Source organism: Myotis lucifugus, unplaced genomic scaffold (assembly GCF_000147115.1).
Source record: "Myotis lucifugus unplaced genomic scaffold, Myoluc2.0 scaffold_12, whole genome shotgun sequence".
Lineage (NCBI taxonomy): Eukaryota > Metazoa > Chordata > Mammalia > Chiroptera > Vespertilionidae > Myotis > Myotis lucifugus.
This window is the reverse complement of record NW_005871060.1, coordinates 14,506,752-14,520,080: the sequence shown is the minus strand read 5'-3', so window position 1 is coordinate 14,520,080 and position 13,329 is coordinate 14,506,752. Positions and strand designations below refer to the sequence as shown.

Genomic DNA, 13,329 nt, shown 5'->3' with positions numbered 1-13,329 from the left:
CCTGGGTTTCCTAGTGGACTTTAGGAAGAGTCAGAATATGGGAGTGGAAAGTTGAATCTGCTGCGGACTGGGTGCTGAAAATGCGTGTCGTCACCCATAGCAGCTGTTTGGTTAATGGTGAGAAACCATATGCTTAACTAAGGGACTCACAACATCGTAGACAGATGGTACCCATATCACAAACGATTATTGTAATAAGCATTCTGTGAGTGTAAACTCCGCTTTTACCTGGAAGTGAAGGAAGAGCTAATAGGAACTGAAATTACTAGATGAAATTTAAATGTAACCGTAGAGGTGTATTTTTCTTTTACCGCCAAGGCTGTTGTCAGCCATCTGATAAAAGAGACAAGACATTATGCCCTGTTGAGCTTGTTTCATCCACACAGAAGTGAACAGACACAGTAGCCCGGACTAGAGACTCAGGCTGGAAGGTCCACGTGAAGTGGGGATGGTTCTCTATTCACTAGGAAAAGGCTGACAACATGGAGAGGTGAGCAGACCTTCCTGAGAGCCACGCCTTCCTGGCCCTGGCCCTTGCCCTCAGGATGTAGCAGTGAGAAGAGCCATACTCTTAGTCACATTTAGTTGGAAGGAAGCTCCACACACCACTCTGTGGGGTGGGCGTCTGCCAGAAACTGGCTTCAGACCCTTTCTGTACTAGGAAAAATATTTTCTTCCATTTCAGCAAATATGAACTCAGTAGGTCCCACGTGTTGAGTATCACAGGAGTTCTGAGGATGACCAAAATACTCTCATCTCCAAGAAATTTGAGCAATCAAAGGAAGTAATATATAAATGCAGCCAGCATGCATAGGCAGACTCCGAGGGCTGCAGAAAAGCTGGGGGAAGTGCTGTAGGTCTCCGGGTTGATGGGTGAATTTGCTCAGGGGAGGCTCAGGGTACTTGGTTTTGGTCCAGACTTTGAGGGGTTTGCCTGGCGGAGATTATCTTAAAAGAGGTGCTAGGGACAGTGAGTGATCCAATCTGAGGAAAGTTTGAGTCACATCAAGGCAACCTGAGAAAGACTAGGGTCAGAGTGTCAGGTGGTGGGAGCACCTGGGCATGGGGCCCTTCCATCATGTCAGACCTAGCTCTGCATTTATAGGCATCACCTCTGGGACCTCATACCAGCTGACCAGGAAGATGGTGCTGATACCCCTAACTGCCTGATTAAAAGTTGGGGCTCCGTGTGGCAGGAGGGGCATGTAGTACTTCTCAATGAGGGGGTGGAGAGGCATCAGCTTGGCACTTTCCGAAGATCAGTGTGGCAGACAGGGATGGGGTGCAGGTAAGCAGAAGGACGTTCCTGAGACCAACAGCAAGAAGAGTCTCTGGAGATAGCGCTGTGCAAAGCAGACCCCTCCCTGCAAGAACTGAACCTCCAGGGAGGCACAATCAGGGTGTGGTTGTATTTGAGGGACATGGTGGGTTTCCTCCTGGACTCTGGTGTTATTGTCCACACAAGAAGCAAGCAGGAACTCCATGTGGCGGATGGCAGTAAGCTGTGGAAATACCATGTGCTTTCTCTGCACCTTCCCCTCCCCAACCCGGACATACATGAGACATACATCGTTTGATGCCTAATGTCAGTTTGGGCACTTGGATTCAGACATCCCCACCATAAAGCCATCGATAAACACCAAGCGCTCTCAGATAACGCTTCTGGTTCCCTTCGTTGGAGCCCTGTGTCCTTGAGGACAGGAGCCCTCTCTCCTCAAAGTCCCTTGGGAGGAGCTCCGTGCCCGATGAAGGGAAAGAATTGTGGGTCATGTTTTCATTCAGGGATTCCAACTCCCATTGTTGCTTCTGTGTTTCCTACCAGTCTTTTAAAATCCTGGCATGTGCTGCTGGAGTTAACACAAAGGAGCAAATGAAATCCTGGGAGTCTCCATTTGCCAAGCTTTGGGTTTTGAAGCCAAACACTGTGATGGCAGCCAACACCACTGTATTACCACACACAAAAAAATGTGTTTAGCTCTAATGTGCGTATGCACCCTGTGCAGTGGGATTACACAAGCCTAGCAGTGACTATTGGCTGCTGATCCCAGAATGCAGGGTGCACTGTCAGTCAACACTGGGACCCAGACGGCAGCCAGCCCCGCGCACAGGAGCAGCGAGGTGTGGGGGCTCTGGGCAGTGGCGGCACTGACCCCTGTGCCGAGCCCTGCAAGACACCGGAGTCTCCTTGATGGTTGGAGCTGTGTGTGTCTCCTTTATCCTCCAGCAACTCATTACGTACACCAAGGAGCTACCTGCTTTAGAAAAAGAGAGAGAGGTGACATTTAAAGTAGATTAAGGAGATTTTCTTCCGTTATTGCTTTAATCGTTCCCAGGCAACATTTGCTTTTGCTTTTCCAACCGGCAGCAGATCAGAAAATGATTAGAGTTTCTCCTACAGATGAAATTCGGATTTTTGCATTTGTGCTGCTTTATGAGCTGAAAGTATTTTAAAAGCCCATGTATGGTTCTCTCTACTAAAATTAGATTTAAACAAAATAAGGGTGTACGGCCATTGGAAGAGGCCATTAGCAGCTTGCCCTATGGCAATATATTGCGTTCACCATTTTCTTCAAAAAATGAGTCTTAATTTGGTATCATTTAGAGAAGAGCTGTGTTCCATTTCATTCAACTGAAGCAGCCAGATCTGTCTCCTGTGGAGGTTAGAGTGAGAAGTTACTGGGGCATTTGCCTGGGGCTTCCCCCTCAGGGCCAGGAAGTCTCTTGAAACTCTGAACTTGTGGCCTTCTGATCTCAGATCTGTTCAAGATCTGTTCACTCATAAATAATCCAAGGCCATGCAAAGTCAGCCCAACATGTACCTTTCCTCCCAGCCAGGTCGCAGATAGCTAATCACAACTCCCAGGCAGGAAGAAGCCATTCTTACTAGGAAGAACAGTGGCCCCCATCCTCTTGTTATTGCTCAAAAAGGCATTATGGTGACTGGGACTGCTTTTGTCTCCGTAAATAATGCTGCGTTGTTCCTGTGCCTGAACTACAGGAACCTACTGGCATCGACTTGCCTCTGCTGGACCCAGCGAGCACCATCACCACCCTGACAGGCCCCAGTGCCTTCAGCATCCCTCCCCCGATCCGGCAGAAGCTCTGCAGCAGCCTGGATGCCCCCCAGACAAGAGGTCACGACTGGAGGATGCTGGCGCACAAGCTAAGCCTGGACAGGTGGGTATGGCCAGAGCCAGGACTAGTTTCTGTTAGACATAAGGCTCCAGGCTGGCAACGGTTAGACATAGGGCGGCGTTCTTCCCCTCCCCCCCCCCCATACATCTATTTACTTTCATTCTGCAAATGTGCATTATGCTTCTTCTCTGTATCTTGCAAACACATTGCTGAGAGAAATTCTGGGCTTATCTGACATTTATAAGTGTCAGCTTTTGTGATTGACTCTGCAAAGCGGATAGGCTGAATCCCCCTAAGTAATATATCCACTCACTAAAGTAGTTATTGTTCTCCGTCTCCTGTAGAGCAGGACCTCCAGCCGCATGAGTCACTAATATGCAAAACGCAGCGTTGACATTCAGTTACAGGGAGACCTCAGAGGCCTGGTCCTTGTAAAACGTTGCCATCGCTACCAAGCGGGAGACACGGCGTGACCTGTCAAAGATGGTCAGAGCCTTTTCTGGAAGGAAAACCTAAGTCTCTTGATTTTCTGTTTAGGATGTGACCCATACACATGTTGTCTCTTAAATTATCTTACTCAGAGTTGAGGTTAACAAAGTTAAACATTACATTTCCTGTCTGGGGCTGATCTAATTAAGTATGGGCTAGTTGTTTAGGATGGTTCACTGGAAAACACAGTTTCTCTCTCAAGCGAGACCTAGAGACTTAACAGGCAAATGGAGAGACAGAAGGGGTTGTAAAAAGTAAAGAGAAAATTGCCCGGCTGGTGTAGCTAAGTGGTTGAGTGTAGACCTATGAATCAGGAGGTCACGGTTTGATGTCTGAATTGTGGGCTCAATCCCATCGTGCAGGAGGCAGCCTGGCCAATCCATGATTCTCTCTCATCAATGATGTTTCTTTCTCTCTCTCTCTCTCTCTCTCTCTCTCTCTCTCTCTCTCTCCTCCCTTCTTCCCTCCCTCCCTCTCCTTCCCTCTCTCTGAAATCAATAAAAGTATATAGAGAAAATAGACCTGTAAATTATGCCATTAAGCAGCACATTTGCTCATTCCCAATTACAGGTACTTGAATTACTTTGCCACCAAATCAAGCCCCACTGGAGTAATCCTGGATCTTTGGGAAGCACAGAACTTCCCGGATGGAAACCTGAGCATGCTGGCAGCTGTCCTGGAAGAAATGGGAAGACATGAAACCGTCGTGTCTTTAGCAGCAGAAGGACAGTATTGACCCACGCCGGACTGAATGCACAGGGAGTCTGTGGCCGTCCCGGGGATCACAGCTGAGGAGGAAACCCAGACCAGACCAATGAGCTTCACAGGCAAGATGGCAGCTGGAGAGAGAAGGAAAACAGATACGAACTACCGCTATATACGCCCACTTTATGGGACCTCGTCACCGGAGTTAAGAACAATTGTGTACATTTGTACCTTGAATTTAGAAACCAACCTAATTTTCCTCTTTGTTGGGCTGTATGCTGTGTGGTACAGGATCTTACAGTTTCCTAGGAAACGCTTTTTATTGCTATCCAGATATATGGATAAACTTTCTTAACAAACCCAATTTCTACAAACGTTGTTTACATCAAATTGGACAGGGATGCAGACACTGTCCATGGCTCGTTCTATTTTTGTTTAAATCATTTGAAGTTGAAGCTGTGGACGGTTTGTTGTGTCTATTTCAGATTAGTGATTCACAGAGAAATCACAGACTTTTGCTACAAATCACGTGCATCAAGTGTCTCAGATAATCCTCCCATCGTGTTCTGTTTCTAGAACTTGTAAAACCAGTGTTACTGTTTGTATCAGGGAAGTGGAGAATCTAAGTGTGAAGGAGAAATAGCTAAGAGTCCTTATTCCTTCGGGACACCCACCCGGTGCCCTCTGGGAATAAAGCTGCAGCGTGGCAGGAAAGACAGTGATTCACGTTCAACCACACAAACAAGCATTTCTTCACAACATGTGTGTTTGTAATATGCAATCTGAAGTGGTGTTTTTTAAGGTATCATTATTATCATTATTATTATTGATGAGTATTTACAAGTATTCTAGTAAAAGGCTTTTCTTTTAGCTTCGGTTTTTGTTAGCAGTACTGTTAGTATTTAGCTATTGACTAGACCTGCCTCACCTTCTCCCATAACAAGGTGGGCGTGGTCACCAGTTTAATTAAACAGGCATTGCTTCCTTGACCTTTCATCTTTTCCCACCATTCTGCCCCAGAAAGGTAGTAAATGCTACTGGCTTTGTCCGTCTGTTCTTGCGGCTTGCTCAGGCAGGGTCTTTCTCCTCTGAGTCCTCTATTCAAGTTCACTTAATATTGGGGTCATGTGGCCCCACACTAACTGCCCTCAGGACTCTTTCTCCCTTAGAGGCAGCGGGTTTGGAGGAACGGCCTCTGACATGGAAATCAGGAGACCAATTCTCATTCTGGGTTTGTCATTGTCTAGCTGTGCTCCCTTGGGAAAGTCATTTAACCTCACTAGACCTCAGTGTCCTCGCCTGTTAAATAGTGGGGTGGGGTTAGAGAACCTCAAGGTTCCAAAACGCTGGGCCTCCACCCCAGTGCCATTCATCAGTGTGAAGACCACAGTGGACTCTGAGCTGGATCATTTAAAGATCCATCAAGGCTAGACTCTTGTCCAGGCTACATTATGCCTTTCAGATAGTTCCAACTTGGAAGACAATGATTCTAACCTGTAACATATTTGTTATGCTTTCAAGTCTTGTCTTTGCGTCATTGGATTATGCTGTTCCCTGAGAGATGGCATCCTTTATTATCACTTTCTTTCCTCTCTTGGGACTATTTGCCTTCCTGGTTAGTAGCAAATTATGTTCTATTATTGCCTTGGTCAAAATTTTTAAATTAAAAAAATTTTTTAACTGAAAAATAGTTCATCAAGGGACTATTTTGTGTAAACTATGATACAGTATTTCCTTAGGACCATCACAGGCTCTTTGTTTTAGCGCAGGGACTCAATTCATTCAGCAGGCGGGGATTAGAGAGTTAACAGCCCAGTGGCCTAGCCAAGATTGAAAAACAAGAAGCCACGTAGTTGAAGAAGAACTTTCAAAACATGGCTGTGGTTGACTTTTGGGCTAGAGGTGTCCAGGTTGCTGAATGGATTTGAATTAGAAGTAATTTCAGATATTTCTTCCTTCTTTCCACATTTATTTCCTCTCCTGACTATTTTTGGTGACTTCTAGATATTTCCAGCCCCCTCCATCTTTGTCACTGAGAAAATATTGATACCTTGATATGGAGCCTTTTCTTCCAGACCTTTTATTTCTCATTTTCTGTTGTAGGTATGTATTCTATAACCAGTCTCTCTCAGGCCACTCCCTGCACCATATATAAAATATGTTACACTTATCATGAAAGGGAAAGATTGCACTAATAAACAATTTCAGTGGATAATATCTGTACCAATGCATATTTGACCAAAAGATAGTAAAATTGTATTCTACATTAAAAAATTGTAAATATATATTTTTTAAAATGGAGGAGGAGAAAAAAGAGCTATTATCCATTGCTGCATCTTAAAATAACTTCTCAAGATTGCTCATCATTACTGGTTTGGGAGGGTTGTCATCTATGGAAATCAAGAATTAGAAATCTGAAGGCTTCTCAAAGGAACTTTCATGCCTAGTGAAAAGTAGAGAGGAGCAAATATCCAGCTATCCAGATAACCAATTCAAAACTTGAACTAGAAAAAAAATCATTAAAAAGTCATAAACGCAGAAATATTGAACACAGCAGGCAGGGACTATATTATCAAAGCCATCGAGGGCCTTTGGCGTTCACTTCAGAGGCTTCATGTTTTTGGGTTCAGCATCCCAGCACCAGAAACAGGAAGAGTGGTTGATTCTTTATTAAGTAAGGTACTCATCTATCATCTGTTGTAGAACCCTGTTATGTTTCCTATCAAGTAAATGGCAACTTCCATACTTACAATGCACCACTTATGTCAGATAATCTTCACTATGAATTCTTATTTCCTTCTTTGGAAAAGTGTAATAACTGTTAGTTTGCTCTCAAACTTAGAAGCTCCAGAGCCAACATTTCATTTCAAGGGAGTCACTTCACCAACCATTCTATGTGACCAGTCCTGCCTCTCATGCTTATTTAGCTTGTGCAGAAAGACAAGGCTTACTTCATTTGGAAGGGAATACCTATCACTTGTGCATGGTGCCATCTAGTGGTGCATAACACAATCTACTTTCAGTTTAATATAAAAACACTAAAAGTTGTTTGACAAAGGAACTGAAAACCTGCAGAGTCAATAGGGCCTTTATAACAAATAGATGTGCGAACACTTCACTTCAAATATAGTTTTCGTATTCTCACTTTTTTTCTTCTCAATTAAACTACCCATATCAAAAATTGCATGTCATTATGAGCATATTATGTCATCAACTCATTCCTACATGACACATCTCAAGTCGGATTTTGATAATAGAAATACATAAGCATCTTTATAAAACAATCTTTGAAGAATTGTCATTTTAACATTTATATTTTTCATTGGGCTTTATATTAAATCTTTATTTTAAATCTCCTTATTTTTGGTCCTCTAACATTTATTTCTGGAAATGTGAGATGCATCCGCTTGGAAAGAAATGTTTTATGTATGAAAATGAGTACCCTATGTCTAAGTAACTGAAAATTGTGGCTGTTAATCAAGGAGAAAAAAAAGAAGCTTCTTTCTTCTGAATTTGGGGACCTAAGGGCAGAAGTTTTCTTTTCTTTCTTTCTTTCTTTTTTTTTTTTCCTCACCACACTCGTTCAAATTTCCTTAAAGTGATCTGGAAGGACTAGAAGTTGGATTCAGAATTGACAACTGGGCATGAGGTGATGCGAATGCGTAACACCAAGGTCCTCCCAGCCAACAGCCTTTCCACACACAGTGTGACTGACTACCAACGTGGAACCCACCTCAGTTACCTAGAAAAAACCATCCCCCATCAGCAGTGAAGGCTCCTCCAAGGCAGGGCAATATCTTGGGTGAGGTGTCCAATATTAAACTGCTTCACCATTGGCTATTTTCATCTATCCTACTATTCTGTAGATTTTCAATTCACAACATTCAAATAGTAGACCATTCTTTAGGGAGACATCAGGGAGACTGAGTTCAGGACACTCTGGCAACTACACATGTAAGCATATATTTGAATGGCATTAATAGAATCAAACTTATTACTTCTTCTGGAAAGGATCAGACAAGGCTCTTTTCTTATGTACCCTCTGCATCTACATCCGGGACACAGCTGTGCTCTTGGTCCACTTACTCTTCTGTCATCAATGTAGGAGGAAGGGAGCCAGTGAGGGGATCACTATCTCCCCAGAATTCACAAGTGAATAAAAACCATATGAAGACCTGCAAGAGAGTGCAAAGGAGGTGGGGAAAGTTTCCAGCTTCAGGTTGAATGTCAGCTTTAGCTTTTGCTGAGCAGTTGCTCAAGACAACTTATCTGTTTCACTTAGAGACCTCAGTACAACTCCAAGGCTGATGCAAGACAGAAGGACCAGGGAAGCAGCTGAAATGAAATGGGGTTTAATCCATCTTCTTTGAGAACAGAGGAACTTTTGTGAATCAGAAAGTGTTTGCTCAAAGCCAACTATTTACAAAAATGATAATAGTCAATGAACATTAAAATTTATAGATCCAATAAGGAAATATTTTTATTCTTATCTCAAGGTAATAAAACTTTTTTTTTTTTTTTTTTTTTTTTTTTTTACCTTTCGAGTGCCTCGTAGGACCAACTATTACACATTGGGTTTTTTGTTTGTGTTTCTGGATATTCTTTTGTTTTTAACTTTACAGAGCTAATGTTGACTGAAATTCTTAAAACTTTGCCACTGTGCAATGAAGTGCTGTTTCTCTACCCTAAGAAATCTATTTGTATAATCTTTGACTGTAACGATCATTTTGAAAGATTTCCCTTGTATCTCTAAAGATTTTTTTTAAATGGAACAAGGCATAAGAGGAATAAATACATTGTAAGCAATGTTAATTTAAGCCTATGTCCCTACAGGTCAAGTAAACCAAAAAAAGTCATAACTATTTCCAGAATTCATGCCTGATAACCTGCTATTTTTATAAAGTAGGGAGATGGTCTTATATGTCACTGGGTGGGTTTTCCCCATAGACCAAGTCTAGCAATTAACTTCCTGATCCTTTAGTCTTACCAACCTATGATTGCCTCAATTTCCAGAAAGCCTACTTCAAAAATTTGTCTTCAGAAGAATTGATGGCTCCCAGATTTCCCAGTGGCCTGTCACCTCCCTGTATTGATCTTTGGTGGGATAATAATGGGTTAATTCAACCAAATGTAATGTATGTCCCAGGTGTATTCCAACATGGTCAAGGAAAACATCCCTGGGATGACAAAAACTCCACCCAGGGACTAGCACACAAAACCAAGCCCTGCCGAGGGGCTATTTGCCATCCTCTGCCCCCGGGGCACTTGTGTATTGAGATCTGTCCAGAGGTCTTCCGAGTCAGGAATCCATGCTGAATGTCTTGAGGGTCATGGCCCACCAATGGTTGGGTAGAAAACAGGAAAGATGCCCTCAGATACCATCGGCTGCCCACCAGCCAAAGTATATGTTACAATATACCAGCTTCTCAACGTGCCATTTCAGATTTGTGCCTCGGCAAAATTATTAGCTCCAGGCCATAGCACTTCAGGGCCCCTTTCAAGTATGCCTCCATCCTGTGTGTCATCATCCTTCAATCCCAAAGGTCTCCTGGGATGGACACGGTCAGACCTGCTGTTGAACCCCACGGCACTGACCCCCGGTCATAACCTCAGTGCTGGCCTTCAGACCCTGAATGGTGGGCAGGTTTTGCTGATCAGTAGCCTACAGGATAAGGAGATCTGGGCCTCTAGACCTCAGCATGATGATGAGGCAACATCCCAGCACCATGACCTGAGCCATGTTGTCATGTTAAAACGCGTCTGTTTTACGGTAAAATGGCCTCAAAGAGCCAGGGAGCCAGGTCCCATGGAAAACGCCTTTGCCCTTTTAGATTTTTAAAGTCTCCTATGACACCTGCTAATGTAGGGTTATAAACACAAGTGGTTACTCCTCCAGGCCTTGGAGAAGAAAGAGGACAGCAAAAGGAACGCGTGGGACATAAGATCTGTGATGTGCGCTCTCCCTTCATTCTTTCCTAGACCTGTTGGTGGGGAAGCCACACACCCCCCTCCCGCAACTCTCCCTCTCCCCCCCCTCCCCGGCAGTGCATTAGCTGGGCAGCAGGGAACAGCATCCCTCCGCGCGTGTGCTGGCGCAGTGCTGTGTGTTCACTGCGCTCAGTGCTGAGCTGCAGCGAGCTGCTGGCCTTCCTCTTGGCTCTTTCTAAGGACAGCCAGTGTGTGTCAGAGGGGAGCCCCACAGTCCGTGCTGAAGAGCTGGTGTCGTCCACCTGCTGTTCCCTTTGGAACAGTTCAAGGGCAGGGATGTCAGATGGAGGTCCGGGGCTTTGTCATTTTTCTTTTTTTAAACACAACAAGGCCACCTTGGTGTTTCAGACATGGGACGCTTCTTTTGTTGTTGCGGAGTTCCCTCTCGCTGTATCTTCTATGCAATTCCTTTTTCTAGAAAACCACAGGGGAGAAGGAGTGCTCCGGGCAGGGCACCCGCCCGCCGAGGGGCCGCAGCAGAGGTGAGGGCCCGGTGCCTCTGCTCTCTCTCTGGCTGCCCCTCCCCGTTTCCCTGCAGTCCCCTGGGTTTGTAACTTGCCTGCATCTATTCTGTCAGCCAACATGTACAAAATGTAAGAAAGAATTTTTAATCAGGTAATAAATTATATTTATAAGCAACAGAGAACGCTGTCTCTCATCTCTTCCTAGCAAAGCCCTTCTCCCCGAAGAGTCACCATGGGCTCCTTCGGGAGGACACAGAGCTGCTGGTGTCGGCATGGGTGGCCATCACCAGCCCCTCGGGGCCAGGGTGAGGTTCCAGCGTGTGGCTTCTCACATTGGAACCACGTGAGTGCCTGGGTCCCATTGCCAGAGGTTCTGAAGGGGGGAGGTAGTTTTTAAAGCTCCCAGGTGATACTGCTGAGCAGTTGGTGGGGAGAACCAGAGTCTTAGAACTGCTGCCTCAGGGGCCCCTGGGAGCTTGTGACTAAGAATATGAGGCCCTCCCCCACCCTGAGAGATCTGATTTTCAGTGAGGCACGCGAACCACGGCACTAAGAGGTGGGAGATGACGGGTGAGCCAGGCACACAGGATGCCCAGAGCGCTAGCAGAAGCCCAGCAGGCGTTCACCTTGGTACAGGACGCCGCCACTCCCTTCGGGTGAGCAGGGAAAAGGCGCCAGCGTGTGCTGGAAAGCAGCTATGAGACCGAGGTGTGGCGGGCAAGGCAGCCCTGTCCCTGGGGAAAGAACGACCGCTGACCCTTGGACAGCAGGGGTTTGAACTGAACGGGTCCACTTACATGTGGGGTTTTCTCACTAAATACTGCATTTCCTCTTTGGATTTTCTTACTAACACCTTCTGTTCTCTAGCTTACTGTATTGTAAGAATACAGTGTACTATACCTATCACACACAAAATATTTGTTGACTGTTTACGTTATCAGTAAGGCTGCCGTCAACCGTAGGCTATTACTAGTTAAGATGCGGGGGGTGGGGGGGTGTCAAAAGTTACACATAGAGTTTTGAACGTGCAGGGTTTTGACGCCCCTAAGGCCAATGTTGTTCAAGGATCGATTATACTTGGAGAAGGGTGTCAGGTGGACTGCAACCAGCCCGACCCCTAACAACAAAGTGTTTGTGAGCAGCTGTGCCAACACTGATTCAAAGCTGGGGTTACAAGCTCAAATGTTTGCCAGGGCTCAGGAAGTAGTGACAATATACTGTGTAAACTAAAAATAAAAGTGAGAAGTGAGTCCTGTGGCTGAACTAGAGAATTCAACTCCATGTAAGAGAATGAAAATTCAGTTACAGAACAAAACAGCACTTCCGAAAGAAAACAGAGGGCAGCACAGACAGCCCAGTATCAATCACCCGGGGAGCCCTAACTTGGAACTTGCTGGGGTTCCTGTTGGGAAAGCTGAGCCCAGGAGAGCATGAAATCAGTTCCAAAGTCAAGGCTGACGGCCGGCCTGCCTCAAACCCGTCCGAGCTGAGGTCCCTGGAGAGGTGTGAGGCCTGGCCTCCCTCTGTGTCACCATCCTGAGGGGCTTCAGCATCTACAAGGGCAGACCCCAGGTGATTCCTCTTGGAATCTTCATCCTGACCACAGCCACTTTCTCAGAAACTGCTCATGTACCACTCACCCCCCTCAGGGTTCCCGGTCCTTTGACCCATCAGCTGGCTCCTCTTTAAACCCGTCCCTAGTGTGGACCATGTCAGATGATAGTAATCTTTATTTTCTATGACCCATTGCTCCATAGGCCTGATAAACCCTACCCTGAATGAATCCAATTATTGCCACTTCCATGCCTACCCTTTGGGCTGCTGATAGACAAATGTAATCCTCAAACTACATGGATAAGTAGCACTATGAATTTGTAACAACAGCTAATGCTTCGTTGGATGGATGCGGGCTTACTTCATGCTTGATACATGGATCACTCCGTTTCATCTTCAGATTCACTGCATGCAGCAGATATTAGTGTGATTCCTATCCTCGAGGGGAAGAAGCTGAGCCTACTGTCACTCAGCCAAGGGAATGAGTAAGCAGGAGTCACAGACAGGCTGTCCGGTGGTCCAGAGGCCACACTCCCGGCCACTCAGCCACACAGCATCAATGTTGATCGGGCCCTCAGCGTTGCCCACCACCATCGAGCTGTCATTTTCCACAGTACAATTCTCACTTCTTCAAACCACTGACTTCCTACCTTTCTTCTCACTCTCAGCAAATGACCGTGCCTTCTAGTTACAGAGAAAACAGAAGCCATCAGACCATTGCTCTTGCTCCCTTGCCACCAGGTGTGTGCACTTACCTGCCTCACTCTTCAGGGCTGCCTTGTGATACAATGCGATAGTTTCAACGTCAGAAAAAGGCACAGCCATCAGATAACAGACACGTTCTTGCCAAGGGGAGAATGAAACCGGTTTATTTGGGGGAATGTTCAAACAAAGCCATATACAATTTGTAACAAATACAATACAGTTGTTTGTTCCCTAGTCCTGAATAATTACAGTATATACAAATTCAATAAGGCACTGGTTCCCCAAAAGA

General features: G+C 45.3%; 1 protein-coding gene across 2 annotated transcripts in view; it reads left to right on the top strand.

The window, feature by feature from the left end:
* Window positions 1-5,032, top strand: part of UNC5C (unc-5 netrin receptor C) — a 364,439-nt gene extending 359,407 nt beyond the window's left edge. The window contains exons 15-16 of one of the 2 annotated variants that reach the window (XM_006084638.3): window positions 2,999-3,177; window positions 4,195-5,032. In XM_006084638.3, the coding sequence (XP_006084700.1) occupies window positions 2,999-3,177; window positions 4,195-4,360 (345 nt within the window). In that variant the 3' untranslated portion in view covers window positions 4,361-5,032. The remainder of the gene's footprint in view (window positions 1-2,998; window positions 3,178-4,194) is intronic. The other variant, XM_006084637.3, reaches the window with a different exon arrangement.
* The last annotated feature ends 8,297 nt before the right edge of the window (window positions 5,033-13,329 follow it).